At 48.7% G+C, this 14,420-nt stretch overlaps 3 protein-coding genes; all 3 read left to right on the forward strand.

The window, feature by feature from the left end:
* Positions 1-678: 678 nt before the first annotated feature.
* On the forward strand, positions 679-2,978 carry GSTUM_00001488001 (uncharacterized protein; the record flags this gene model as incomplete). XM_002835615.2 has 4 exons in its annotated part: positions 679-1,154; positions 1,230-1,439; positions 1,499-2,527; positions 2,599-2,978. 4 exons carry the CDS (start codon positions 679-681, stop codon positions 2,615-2,617), a joined length of 1,734 nt encoding a protein of 577 aa, XP_002835661.1. The 3' UTR covers positions 2,618-2,978.
* A 5,044-nt stretch (positions 2,979-8,022) lies between these two features.
* GSTUM_00001489001 (uncharacterized protein) lies at positions 8,023-8,909 on the forward strand (the record flags this gene model as incomplete). The annotated part of the gene is made up of 4 exons (XM_002835616.1): positions 8,023-8,318; positions 8,367-8,428; positions 8,485-8,807; positions 8,865-8,909. The coding sequence occupies 4 exons, from the start codon at positions 8,023-8,025 to the stop codon at positions 8,907-8,909; spliced, it is 726 nt and encodes a 241-aa protein (XP_002835662.1).
* Positions 8,910-10,542: 1,633 nt separating this feature from the next.
* GSTUM_00001490001 (uncharacterized protein) lies at positions 10,543-13,467 on the forward strand. XM_002835617.2 has 4 exons: positions 10,543-10,576; positions 10,678-10,994; positions 11,076-11,845; positions 11,948-13,467. The coding sequence occupies exons 2-4, from the start codon at positions 10,850-10,852 to the stop codon at positions 12,974-12,976; spliced, it is 1,944 nt and encodes a 647-aa protein (XP_002835663.1). The 5' UTR covers positions 10,543-10,576; positions 10,678-10,849; the 3' UTR covers positions 12,977-13,467.
* Positions 13,468-14,420: the final 953 nt, after the last annotated feature.

Consider the following 14,420-nt stretch of genomic DNA (forward strand, 5'->3'; position numbering starts at 1 on the left):
TTCAAAGATCGGCCGTGTAACGAGACAGAGAGAGGGGGAAAGAGGGGGAAAGAGAGAGTGCGTGCAGACGATAACACTAGACCGGGAAAGGAAGCACGGAGTGAGCACCAGAGGCGTTACTCGCTCGATAGATCATACCATAGAGATCCTTACAGTACGCTGCTCAGAAGTTATCATAAGGTACTGTATCATGGTAATGAGTTTGGCCTGCCTAGAAATTTTGTATGGTGTACCTGGCCATTAGTAAAGTATTTGGACGCTCCATACCAAGACAGGTATTTACAGTATCAAACCAATGTGTCCAGGTACTTTGTGAATGACCAAGTAGCTTGCTCCTGCTACTGCTGCTACTGTGGCCTGGGTCCGCCCTCCCCCCATCCACCCATCTCTGGAACGTAGTTTGCTCCACCCAAAGTCATCTCGCCCCCCCTTCCCTGCTTTACCTGCTCTACCGGTCATATTTAAACCCTCCCCCCCACGAGTGCCGGGTTTCGCTTTCCTCCCGCCCTTCTCTCCCACCACTTTACCTTCCTCACCATTTCTCCCTCCTGATTCCTTCTGTTTACTCCTCTCCCCCCTGCTCACGTAGCGGGACAGAAGCGATCCGACAGGAAGGAAGAAGCATCAAACATCAAACACCAAACATCGAGTTGGGCCACAAGCTAGTAATTGCCCATCATGTCTGAGAAGGATACAGCTCCCGCATACTCTCCCAACACGGAAGCCGGGGAGATTGCGACAGCTTCACCACCATCAAGAGGGTTTATTGGAGATCTTATTGATGGGTTCAAGCCCCATCCTGTCCACACGTCCAGGAAGAAGGCGGCGGCTGCTGATGCCGGTCACTTTGATATTGAGCAGGCCGCATTGAATGTTGCCGAGTCCCCTCTTTCGAGGAAGCTGAAGGGAAGGCATTTGCAGATGATTGCTATTGGTGGCTCCATTGGCACTGGTCTTTTTGTCGGATCCGGTAGCGCTCTGAGCACTGGTGGTCCCGCATCACTACTTATCGCTTTCGCCCTCATTGGAGCCATGTTGTTCTGTGTCGTTCACGCTCTTGGTGAAATGGCCGTCTTGTTCCCGGTTGCTGGTTCTTTCTCTGCCTACTCTACTAGATTTCTAGATCCAGCTTGGGGTTTCGCCATGGGATGGAAGTAAGAAATATCCCTGCTCCCTCCTGTTTTCTAATCAATTATTGGATGGTTTGCTAACTATTTCTGGAAATTTAGTTACGCGATGCAATGGCTTATCGTTTTACCGCTCGAAATTGTCGCTGCTACGATCACTATCGAATACTGGAATTCACCCGTCAATAAGGCTGTTTGGGTCACTATTTTCTGGATCTTGATTGTCGCCATCAATATGTTCGGGGTCAAGGGTTATGGTGAAGCAGAATTCGTTTTCTCGCTCATCAAGATTATCGCCGTCATCGGTTTCATGTAAGACATTTTAACTCCGAAAGCCGCCCACTTGGGAACGGCGTGCTAATTGACCACAGCATCCTCGGCATTGTGATTAACTGTGGAGGTGCTCCTAAGGGTGGATACATCGGGGGCGCGTACTGGAAAGATCCCGGAGCCTTCAACCACGGGTTCAAGGGCCTCTGCAGTGTATTTGTTACGGCGGCCTTCGCTTTTGCTGGAACCGAATTGGTCGGTCTTGCCGCTGCCGAAACTGCCAATCCCCGCAAGTCTCTCCCCACCGCCGTCAAGCAGGTTTTCTGGCGTATCACCCTCTTCTACATCGTCTCCCTTACCCTCATTGGATTGCTCGTTAAGCACACCGATACCCGCCTCCTCAGTGGAAGCTCGAGCGCTGATGCAAAGGCCTCTCCTTTCGTCATTGCCATTAACGATGCAGGAATTAAAGTCCTCCCCTCAATCATGAACGTTGTCATCATGATTGCCGTCCTTTCCGTCGGTAACTCTTCTGTCTACGGTTCCTCGCGTACTCTTGCTGCTTTGGCCGAACAAGGTCAAGCCCCCCGTATCTTCGCCTTCATTGATCGCCGCGGTCGTCCCATGGTCGGTATTGCGCTTTCCGCAGCGCTCGGCCTCCTTGGTTACCTCGCCGCCTCGGATAAACAGGGCGAGGCATTCACATGGATGCTGGCCATTTCCGGATTGTCCTCCATCTTCACCTGGGGATCCATCTGTCTCGCACATATTCGTTTCCGTCAAGGATGGAAGAAGCAGGGTCACACACTTGACGAGCTGGCATACACCTCACAACCCGGATACATTGGATCGTGGCTCGGATTCCTCCTCAACTGTCTCGTCCTTGTCGCTCAATTCTGGGTTGCCGTTTGGCCCATTGGTAAAGAGCCCAGCGCTCGTGGCTTTTTTTCTGTTTACCTTGCTGTTCCTATCGTCCTTTCCTTCTACGTCCCCTACAAGTTTTACTTTAAGACTCCATTCATCCACTCAATGAGCATGGACCTTGTCTCTGGACGTAGAGAACTCGACCTCGAACGGATCCTTGCAGAGGAACGCGCGGAGAGAGCCTCCTGGCCCGCGTGGAAGAGATAGTAGGGTTTCCTTCTAACCACATTCCTCATCTCCCTTATTAGGACACGAATAAGCTAACAATACGTCATAGTTACAAACTCTTTTGTTAAAATAGACTAGCGTTTGCTTTTATGTTTGCGCTTGCTTTTTTGCTTTTCCCCCCCTTCATAGTTAATTCCTATTTTCTTTTTCTTTTTATCACCCTTCATACCTGTTTGCCGGTTGGAAGGTTTTTTTTTTTCCCTTTCTCCAGATGTTCCTATGCTGTGCTATGTTGGATAACCATATCCGGGTTTTGCCTTCTCATCTTAGAATTGAATGATGGGAAAATGAGAAGGGACGATGTAACGAGAGAATGAGCGGAAAAAGGTGATCCACCAAGTCAACTCCTATGACTGCGTGTGTTTTGTGGATAAGTTAAGATGGGAGTGGAGTGAAACGACTAGTCTATCTAATCAATGTACGATATTTACACCATGCCATTTCACTATCCCGGTGATGAAGCAATCTAAGATCCCGCGATCACCCCCACGCAATCGGGAGGGGGGCAGACCTGATAGGAAAGTTAACAGAAAGCGGTAAGTTCACCCCGCCCGCTCGCGTGCTCACCGTGCTTCGCAGTTACGCGGGGTAAATTAGTCTATCCCGCACTCTGATACGACCAGCAGATACTGGTAGATAAGCTTTAGAAGGATGTCAACCACAGGAGGGCAGATTATCGCTCTCTCCTCGCCTTGTTTATCCCGTCTGATTCTATCGTCGCATGGCGTAGGCGTGATGTCACGTAGGTGTGGGGCTTATCGTACTCGCGCATACTGGTATCGTACTGTACGATTACTGCTGTACCCGAGGACCGACACTGTTAGTGCTATTATTGAAGCACGAGGTTTTGGAAATCCGCGGGGTGAGCCTGGAGGATAGCGTACGGCATCTATTATACGGTAATCGGCACTGTAGTCAGAAGGACTTGCCGTGATCGGAGCATGGAGACCCGTTCGGTCTGGACTCGTTGGGCCTAAGTTACCACTGTTTGGCCTGTGAAAGTTGGTACCGGTATTGCGCCGTCTTGGTAATTGTGAGAATACGGATGGAGTGCTTGAGTGGGGAAGGAGTAAGTTTGAGTGCTTCGATAGCTACTCGTACAGTATATATACAACTGGTGTCGGGATTTGCCTTGTAGCGATGGCTAGCCTCATCATCAGTGGAGGAGGGGTCTCGTCCTAATTCTTTAGAGCGAAGGGGTGCTCGTACATAGTCTGGGTATAGTACCATACCCCAAACTCAATCTAGTTAATGTTACAAAGTGAAAAACTAAAAAAAAAAACCTTCTCGATAACAAGTACAGTACCCTTTAGATGAAAGAGAAAAAAAACACCCAAACCATTAGCAAGGAACAAGCAAGGCCTGGCACTCACACAGTTCATCCCATGCCTCCAAGCCAGAAGCGCTGCTGGGGGGCGGGGGCATCTTAACACCTGGCATGTAAATCTGGGATCTCCAGATCTCATGTAAATGCGCTGGTACCCAGTATACCCGACCGGATTACTCTTCAAAGGACCCCCGCCGCTACAGCCTTATCTCGCTCCTGCCACCATTCCCGGGAGCGCAATGCCCGGTCCGGTGCGAATGGATTGTTTACATATATACCATTCACACACATCACCGGTTTGTTGGGATTTGTAGCGCCCGGGTTCATATGGATCCGGTCACTTTTGTCACACGTTACAGTACCGTACATATGTGGGGGCTGCATCGTAGGCGGACCCTGCCTACAAGTTGCCGCTCACCGAGCAGCCCGCAAGAGACGGTCAGCATTCCTCCCGCATGGGATGGTTATAGGCTCGTTGGGTGGGTGGGTGAGTGGGTATTCCATACCCGGGCGGTATCCAAAGTTCCATGCAGACGATAAATTTATGATAGCAAGATCGAATGCATAAGTGAGCTGTGTCGAGTCAGGTGAGGGGTTCAAGAGTTTTCATGGGTGGTCACTCGGGTGATCGGCTATGGTATATCTACAGGGTTGCGATGTGTGTGTGAGGTGGGGGGGAGTTGCGGCTGCAGACATCTCCCCACCCACTTCCAACTTCAACCCCTGCTCTGGCTTACTTTTCATTATTGATACTCTCGCAGGGGCTCAAGCTATGAGGAAATATCTGCGAGCCTGGGAAAGCAAGTCCCTCGCAAAGTCTGCAGTGAGTCCCTCCCTCCTTCCTACCTCGGATTGTGTGATGAGCGAGACAGCGCTGCCTGAATAGATATCACAGAACATCCAGAACCCCTGTATAATACAAGTATGATACAAATTTAGATTTTGCAAGATATGTTGGAAAAAAAAAAAAAAAAATAGTTAGATATATCATAGATAGGAGCATAACTAATTCGATCTCAAAAACCAATCACGCTAATCCTCCTCTTGCGAAAAAGAAAAAAAAAATTCCCCACCAACTCTCCGCATCACTCTTCTCACCGATACTATTATATAAACACCGAAACTTCCGAGATTCCCAGAGAATTATATATAAAAGCCATCAATTCCTTCCTCCTCCTCATCATATTGTCAATCGCGCCAAGCTAGTTCTCCAATCCGGTGGGAAAGAGTGTTAGTTCCCGAATGATCGGTAGCAGATTAGAGAGATAGAGAAATGCGGGGGAATTTATCATTTCCCCCGCCACATTTAGACATCCGCTCCCCGCTCTTTTGGACTTTCAGACTTCCTTCCTCGAACAATAAATGCAGCGGTCGTTGGGGTCCGACAGTGAATAAGTTTCTGCGTATGGGTGAATGAGTCGATATGGATATCAGGGAGGATGGATGGCATAAATTCTTTTTTTTACATGATGAATGGTTGGCGAGACCTGCTGGAGTGTCATGGCACGGTTCCGGTACGCTAGGGCCTGTTGCACAAGGTATCTGTCATGACCTTCGAACAAATGCCCGGAGTCGGATTAGCTTTATTGGAGAGTTCCTGGGAAGCGGAGGGTCTGGTATATGCTTCGATACGAGGAAGATCGGGTGATTAATATCTGGGAATAGGTGCTTCAATTGGGGTTGAAAAATTGGGTGTGGTGAGGTATGATAGATCTTCTGGTATGGTACGATATCCCATGAGACCGTACGCTTCGCCCGTCGCATAGGCTGGAAAAGATAAACTCTCGCCTTGAAGGTTAGGTCTGAAGAAAAAGTGTTTTCTCCGTGCCCGGTCTGGGTGCCATGGTATGTAACTTTGAGCTTTTTTGCCAACTCAATGGCAACACGATACCACCTCATGATGAATACTATTTCAGCAGGGCGAGGTTGAGGTAGGGTTGCCAACTCAATAGTATGATACACCCTTCGACAGGATATGTGTTTGATTTCACACCAATGGCCAAAATTTGCGCCATTCTTACAGCAATGGGCTCAATGGTAATTTGTGAGAAGATGTGGACCGGTCCAGGATTTTTTGTATTCTTCATGAGTATGTGGGATGTCTCCCCCCCCCCACCTCCCCAAATGTTTTCTCTTCTCACCAACACTTCTATCTCGCACACATCGACTCCACAAGTACCTCCTGCCCGCCAAGTGTGAGCCTCAAAATTCAGGTAATCAAACATATCTTTACACATCAACACTTCTAGTTGCCCCAAAGTATACCTCATCCCCTCTAAACTGCTGACACAAAACTAACTCCCGAGATCCAGTAATGAGTGAAAACGCCCAACTCCGCGCCCGCATCCGTGAGCTCGAGTACATAGTCGAGGAAAGCCGCGAGGACGCAAAACGCATTCATCAGTTCTCTGTCCAGCAGAAACAGTACTATCGGAGCCTCATTGACTACCAGGACCACAGGCTCAGGGCGCAAGAAGTTCAGATCAAGAGTCAGGAAGCTAAAATCCAGAACATGATGGAAAAGCATGCCAGTCATTGTGAGGACATGAGTAGGCAGATGAGATTCTTGGAGGGGATCGCATATGGGGGGGATGAGACCCCTGAAGTTGAAAAAGAGGGAGTTTACCGTTGGGAGTATTCAGCTGAGGACGCTCACGAAGCAGAATCCAAACTTGCCCCCAGAGAGAAAATCCAAAGTGGGCCTCCAGCTACCAGAAATCTCACCAGCAATCTTGATGAGGAGGGGTATCATGGACCTGCAGACCTGCCGGTTTCTCCTGTCGTTCCATCAAGGGCTCCACCCAGTCCCCGGGATACATATATGCATGACATCGAATTACTCCGGCAGATAGGTATTGATTTATTTCCCGAGTGCCCTGCTGAGATCTCCCCTCAAGAGCCGCAAGCAACTACACACCAGCCTAACGGCTGGCGCAACAATCAGGAACAATTCTCCCAAGATCTCACTGAGATGAGGGGCGCTCCTGGACCTGTATCACCCCTGCCCCCATCCAAAGGTCCCGGACGCAGTACAGAAGAATCTACCCAAGGGTATAAAGGAAGCGTTCGTGGGACAATCCATAGAGGCCATCGTTCAACCCACTCCACTGAAATCCGTGGAAGCGGGGGAAGAATTTCCGGAAGTTTCGAGAAGCCAAAGTCTCACAAGATAAGAGGCAGTTGTGAGATTCCTAGAAAGGAGAAACTGAATGCTCGTCCCTATTAGAGTGGAGTATAGCGGGAAAACTGGAGACATGATAGATCTGAGAGAGGGGAGGTTAACTAGGCCTGAGTAGATAGACGAGCCAGTTTGTATTAGTGGTAAAGCTAACAGGAAACAACTAAAATTAGTTGATTGGTCCTTTCCAAGATAAATGTATCATAGGAGACTTTTGGGTTAATCAGAAGTGGTAGCTTTATCTCCAATCAATCAATCAATCAAACCAAGTGTTCCCCTGGCCATTCAATGGTTGATATCTCCTCTAGGGTGACTTCCTGCACACTTATCAACTCATATCAAAATGCAGAAAGCGCATATTAAGTTTAGCTCCCTAAATGTAGATGCAGTCCCACTGCCCCCCCTAATACCCTCAGGCTTACCACCGTGATTCTGTTGTGAGGGCAAAAGTGGTTTCAGTAGGGAGAACTGAGCTCCCTATAGGAGTTTTTGTGTGGTAGCGCAGAATAGAACCAGCTTAAACAAACACTGAAGCAAAAAAACTGAGTACCAAAATGTAAACTTGATTGAAACCATCACAGCCAAAAAAAAAAACTAGGTTACCTCGTAAGCTATCCCGCACTATGCAAATGGTGGACCCCAAGGCCATGTTTTATGATACCTTCGTCCAACCTACTACAAATTGAGTCGAAGAGACGTATATTTCGTGACATGAAATCTATGAAACAGTTCCCCACGCATAAAGGTTTTTCACCCCTTCCAGTACCGTATCTGCCAAGACCCAGAGAACAGCAGCTTGTGGAAGGGGATTGAGTGAGAGCATATGAGTTGGCATACGGTATTTTAGCTGAATAAGCGCCCATTCCTCCGTTCACCTTCCCCTCCATCAACCAAGTCGTGGTTACCCGGCAAACATGCATAGAAACCAAATTCTCTGGATCTATGACTTCATTGTCAACAACCCCACCATGCTTCAACAACGAATACTTCGAACCCCCTCATTAATATACCACATTAGGCCGGGCCTCATCCGCCGAATACATACTCCGCCGTTACGATGCGCCGCACGGATACCTTTTTCGATGTCTCCCCGATTGCCAATTGACCGAAGGATTCAGACGAGAGAGTTTCACATTAATGTCCGGAAGTTAAAAAATCATCATTTCGACACGCTAAAGTTTGTACAGCGGTTACAGGAAGAAGGGCTCTCGGAGGAACAGAGTGTTGCGTTGATGAGAGCTATGAGCGATGTTATTGAAGAGAGGTTTGTTACCCCAGTACATGACTGATCCACAACTAACCGGATCCCTAGCATACAAAATTTGACGAGAACTCTGGTGCTAAAGGAAGATCAAGAAAAGATAACATATAATCGTATCATACTTTCCACCGCCATTTACTCAACACTACACTGGCTAATGTCCTACCAGAAAAGGTTGACTTCTCGAAACTTCGCAGCGAGCTTACGAACGTGCATGCCTCGGAACTAAAGCCACTCCGCACAGACCAGGAACGCTTAACCTCTGAAATCTCCCGTCTAAACGCTCGACTTCGCGAGGAAATACAACGTGCCCAAAGCAGCGTTCGGCTCGACTTGAACCTTGAGAAGGGGAGAATCAGAGAGGAGAGCTCAGTGCATGAGCTAAAGATCAAAGAGACGGATACTAGGATTGAGAAGGAGGTTGGAGACCTTCGGGGAGTCCTAGAAGGGGTCAAATTTTCAACATTACAATGGCTAATTGGCGTTTGCACCGTGAGTTGGGCTTCATGACACCAAGAAAAGGGGTGTTAGGGACTAACGGTATCTTAGGGAACTGCGGCATTGTTGTTGGGTGTTTGGAGGTTGCTTGCGTAATACTGGTGATGCAAAACTGTGGGCAATTGTGTTTGCTCGTTTGACTGTAAAAATGCTTGTCGTGCACATCTCCAGCCCCGGATTTGTATAATCAGCTGCCAATAGAGCTTGTCTCGCTCCTTTCGCCAGTTTTTCGAGCGATGTTCTCTGTCGTGCATAGTGCCTTCCCCAGGGAAACCATACACCTACCACCTCTACTAATTTCCAAACATGACCAAAAGTCTGCGCCAAAGACCTAAAGACCCAGCAATCGCTTAATCAAATCCCGGTTATCTTTGGCTCCATAGCACCCCGCGGAAACACCCCTTCTTCGCTAGTCGATTTCCAAGCATTGTTCACACCTTACTCGTACCATGAGTCAGTACGAGTACTCTAGAGGTTGGCTACTACCCTGGTCTGTCAGAGTAAGGGCACCCCGTACGGTACAGCAGCCCTTCTCTGCCAATAAGGAGGTTTTGATAAGAGTGTCGTAGGTTGGACAGTTTTATCACACAGCATCACCACTAACCTTGCCCAAAACACAATAGTACTTGGTGGCAGAGCATTGACAGTCTTAAGAACTGTTCTTAAACATGACAGTCCAGTCGTCCTCAGCGATACGGCGGAAAGACAAGCTCAATTCTAAATAAGCTCTTGTGCAATTCAAGCCTTACACTAAAAACGGGGATATCGCCGACACACAATGTAATTCTTGGAACAAATTTGTGAGTCAGTGATTTTCCGGCATTGACTCCTCGATGCATCGCGGGTAAAACTAAGGGATTCAAGAATCTGACATCACATTCTGTTCGGTAATCGACAATCGACAATCTACCGTTACTGTATGTCTGGTTGGCGAGTCTCCGGGGTTGAACATGTTTGGTGATATTGAACCGGCGTTCGTCCCTAGAGTATGATAAGTTGGCTAAGCTTTTCTGGAGTCGTTTATTTTGTTTATTTACACCATGATTGGTTATATGAGCTCTCGTCCCATTTGGTACCGGCTTCTTGAGAGAAGAGCATCGCATGGATAATTTATATCTCCGCGCAGTCCGCGATACATTAGTCTAACCATAAATAAAAGAAGAAAAAGCAACCCATCACAAATTACGATAATAACCCCAGTAACCCAGTGTTTGTTGTTGTTTTTCCATTCCCGACCCTGCTTCAATAGCCCCCCCTCCACACCACCCCACACAGAGTTACCCGCTCCACCACTTACTCGTACCCAGCCAACCAACTGAAACATCTGTAGCCTCCCCGTTTTGGAAGGGGAACTTTATTTTGTTGACCGAGCGAAAGAAAGAACGAGCGAACCCCTCCTTCCTTCCCCCTGCGACCGTTACCTACATCCCACCCTCCTCCCGCTAGAAAGCGCACTCCGCCTTTCTCTTCCTGTCTTCTCCTCCACCTCACGACTACCACGAGAATTGTCGGAAAAAAGGGCAATTTGAAGGGGGTAATGGCCAGCAGTCGCTATTCTACCAAGAGCTATCGGGGAGGTGTCGGTGGTGATGACGGGTACGTGGCCACTAACGAGCTGGTGGACCCGGAGACGCTGTATACCAAGCAGAACCAGATTGGTAAAAATTTCTCTCTTCCTTACTCTTACACCCACCGTCTTGTTTGACTGACAGGTGTCCTGGTGTTGTTTTAGGGGGGGGTAGTTTTGGCAAGGTTTACAAGGGGTAAGCCTAGGTCCCTACTCACAACGAACGAAACGAAGGGAGGGACAAGCAGAGAGGCAAGCGGAGAGGAGAAGAGGCTCACGCGGAACTTGTGTGCACAGGGTCGATAAACGCAGCGGCCAATCGGTAGCCATTAAGGTCATCGACGTTGAGAATGCCGAAGACGAGGTCGACGATATTATTCAGGAGATCAACATCCTCTCAGAACTGCACTCCCCGTATGTCACGAAATATTATGGGTCGTATCTTAAAGGCTCGGATCTGTGGATCATCATGGAGTATTGTTCCGGCGGCAGTTGTGGAGATCTGATGAAACCAGGGGTCATAGCGGAGGATTATATTACGATCATCATCAGAGAGTTGCTAATGGGGTTGGAATACCTTCACAGCGACAACAAGCTACATCGGGATATTAAAGGTGGGTTCTTACCTTTTCTTAGCTTGTTTGTCTTAGCGAATGTGTTGTCTTAGGTTGTCTAACCCCTTTCGTTTCGTCTAGCTGCGAATGTTTTATTAGGTTCCAACGGACAGGTCAAACTCGCGGATTTCGGTGTCTCCGGACAGCTTACAGCTACCATGACTAAGAAGAATACTTTTGTCGGAACACCTTTTTGGATGGCTCCGGAGGTTATCAAGCAGTCGGGATACGATCAGAAAGCGGACATCTGGTCCTTAGGGATTACGGCTATAGAATTGGCCCTAGGGGAGCCCCCTTACTCGGATATCCATCCAATGAAAGTTCTGTTCTTAATTCCAAAAAATCCACCGCCAGTTCTCGAAGGCAACTTTTCCGACAAGTTCAAAGAGTTTGTCTCCCAGTGTTTACAGCGAGACCCGCGGGATCGCCCAACGGCAAAAGATCTACTGAGACATCCCTTCGTCAGGAGGGCAAAGAAGACGACCTACTTGACCGAATTGATTGAGCGTCACGAACGTTGGGTTATTGAGAACGGAAATAAGGATAAAAACATGGATGATGACGCAAGTTCAAGGATGGATAGTACCATAGATAGCAGGTCTACGGACGATTCGGATGCGGAGAGCGATCTCTGGGATTTTGGGACTGTCAGGGCCGTCGGAGGTAGCCGCAATCCCGGCTTGAGTAGCTTATCTCCGGCGGCCGCCAATATGCGGTATGTTGCACAGAGCGTTGATCAAGATTACGGCGAACAAGCCAGGTCCAAGGTTGGAAGACGCCCGGTTTCCCCTCCAATGACAGGCCCTCCCGTTCCCCCTCGGTTGCCCGGGAACCCCTCCCCTACCAGGGACGTGCCGCCGGCTGCCCCACCTCACGGGCACGGAGGAACCAAGGATTCTGGGTACGCTTCTTCGGGGACGGTACGGGGTCTGAGCCGTCCGGCGTCTTACCAGTCGCTTCCACCCACCACGGCGAGCCAAGACTCCCCACCTCCCTATAAATTCCAACAACAAAATTTACAATCACAGCCGATATCGCCTCCTCGTAGACCAAACTTTACGCCAGCCCAGACACCTCGTCAGAGAGAGATGAGCGTGGATGAGACTGATAGAAGTATCCAGGCAGAGCTTGCTCAAGATATGGGTTGGATGAAACTAGCTCGTAACCAAGGTCCTGTTAATGGAATCGTTAGCGTTCCAGCATCTATTCCGATGTCAAAAGGTATTACTGGTGAAGGTAGGATAGAAGTTGAATTGAATTCGGGAGTGTCGACTCCTACCAATGCATATAGAGATCCCAGACAAGTGTTTCCGCCTCTTCACCCTCCCCTTCACCCACCGCAGATGGCAAGGCAAAGCTCCAACGATATCGCTCAGGAGCAGATGAGAAGACAGATGCAGCATCAGCAAATGCAACCTCATAAGATGCCCGCGATTGGCCCTCCACCGGGATTACATCACCCCCGGCTCCAGCAACCACCTCAGCCACCCTCTCACCACCATATCAACAATGGCATTAATCATCATCAACTCCCTCAACTCCCACCTCCTCAACAACACCAACTGCACCAACAACATCTTCCTCGTCAGATGACGCCTAATCATAAGGAGGCAACACCTGAGCCCCCAGAGCTTACTGCGCTTGACGGCGTTATCCTTCCTGCATTAGAAGCAGCCCTCCAACGCCGAACCTACCACCTACAGTCGGCCATTCGTAAAGCTCAACAGTCATCCTCTGCAAGCGCTCGCCAAACGGCTCAAGAGAAGCAACAGGCTCATGACAGACTCAAAAGACTAGTTATCAAAGCTGCCGGAATATTCAGAGAAATCGAAGAATGGGACAGCACAGCTCCAGTTGGAATGGGTGGAGAAGTAAACGGTTTTCTTGAAGGTTTTCTAGAAGAGGTCTTGGTCCGCGTGGAAGCGGAAGAAGACGATGGCAACAATAACGTAGTCAGAGAGGGCGAAAACAGAAGATGGTAGTTCAGTATCATAGCCTTTTTCGCTTCCTTATCTGCTTCTTCTTAACTTTAATTAGGGGACCTGGGTTGTAAACATGACTCGTGGTTTTTTTCTTATCTTCTCTTTTGTAAAGCTAATGTCCTCTCTTTCTTCTACTTTTATTTGGGTGCTTGCTGAAGGCGAGTAATGTGTTTCTTTCTCCCTTTTTCTTGTCTTTTTTATGATTCCCCAATTGCGAATTTGTAATCGCGATCCCTGAGACCTACACACTAGAGAAGTGATGTCGCCGGGTAGGCCCAAGGAGAGAAAGCGCAGCCAGTATGATATGACAACAGGATGGATGAATTGGATGGATTTGGATGAACTGGATGGGAGGGAAGATTGGTCGTGGCGTTAGGCTCTAATTGTGTTTTAATTGATTGGCATTAGGTGGAAAGAATGGATGTGGGGGTGTGGATGAAGGGAACCGATGGTTAAACGATAATGAAACTGGTTTGCATGATTATACCACACTTTTTTTCCCCATGGATACGTGTGCTTCTTGGGATATGTATGAAAACATCATACCGCTACTTTCTCCCTTCCCCTTTCTCTCCCTCATTATCAGACATCCCCACTCTGAACCTATCAATCGACCCGATATCAACACCAACCATCCAACCACAAAAAAAACATTCAAAATGTCAAAACCTCAAGACCCCGACTCCCAAGCGGAAGACATAACCTCCCTAACCAGCCTCTTGGAAACAATGGCTCAAACAGTCCCCATCCCCACCCCCGTCCCCCCTCCTCCCGCACCATCAGTCTAACCCACCCCCAGACCAAAGATCGCAAAACCCGCCGACGCGCCAAAATCCAGGCCTCGTACGCGGCAGCACTAGCCGAGATCCGTGCCGAAGCGCAGGAAGCGTTCGAGGAGAAGAGGAGGCAGCAAAAGGCGCGACAGAGAAAGGCCCTGCAGAGGCTTCGCGAGCTGGTGAGGAGGAAGGGGGCGCTGGAGGGGGAGATTGAAAAGGTTCTTGGAGGCGTCGTTTCCGGTGTTTGCCAGGTGCTCGGGAGCGTTGGGGCTTGCTCTGAGGGTGAGGGGGAGGAAGGTGTTGAATGAGAAGGGACTGGATGGGGAGAAAGATGTCTTTCTCTCTTTTCCTTCTTTCTCGAGTGCTGTCATGGCATTATCGCACAGACAATAAAAATAAGGAATATAAATCCGTGCGGCCAGACTCGCAAGTTCTTAAGCTCACCACAGAAAAATACAATCATCAAAACCACATCACATCGTACCCCGGATATCATAAATTCATGTCCTCCGGCCAACATGTTCCTCCGCAAATTTGACCGGTTACCCGTATACAATATACCACCTCAACAGGAGAATGTGTGTATGGGGTTCTTCTTCTTCTAATGAAGGGAGTATGATACAGTACGGTACATTACCGTAGGAATTTATCTTACCGAGTGAGTTTAC

This window comes from Tuber melanosporum (genome assembly GCF_000151645.1).
Source record: "Tuber melanosporum whole genome shotgun sequence assembly, scaffold_111, strain Mel28".
Lineage (NCBI taxonomy): Eukaryota > Fungi > Ascomycota > Pezizomycetes > Pezizales > Tuberaceae > Tuber > Tuber melanosporum.

Excerpts from the sequence above, each read along its gene's own strand:
- GSTUM_00001490001 (XM_002835617.2), top strand. The coding sequence starts at position 10,850 with ATGGAGTATTGTTCCGGCGGCAGTTGTGGAGATCTGATGAAACCAGGG. Across the intron at positions 10,995-11,075 it reads GCTACATCGGGATATTAAAG|CTGCGAATGTTTTATTAGGT; the intron begins GTGGGTTCTTAC and ends CGTTTCGTCTAG. Across the intron at positions 11,846-11,947 it reads ACCCCTCCCCTACCAGGGAC|TCGCTTCCACCCACCACGGC; the intron begins GTGCCGCCGGCT and ends GCGTCTTACCAG.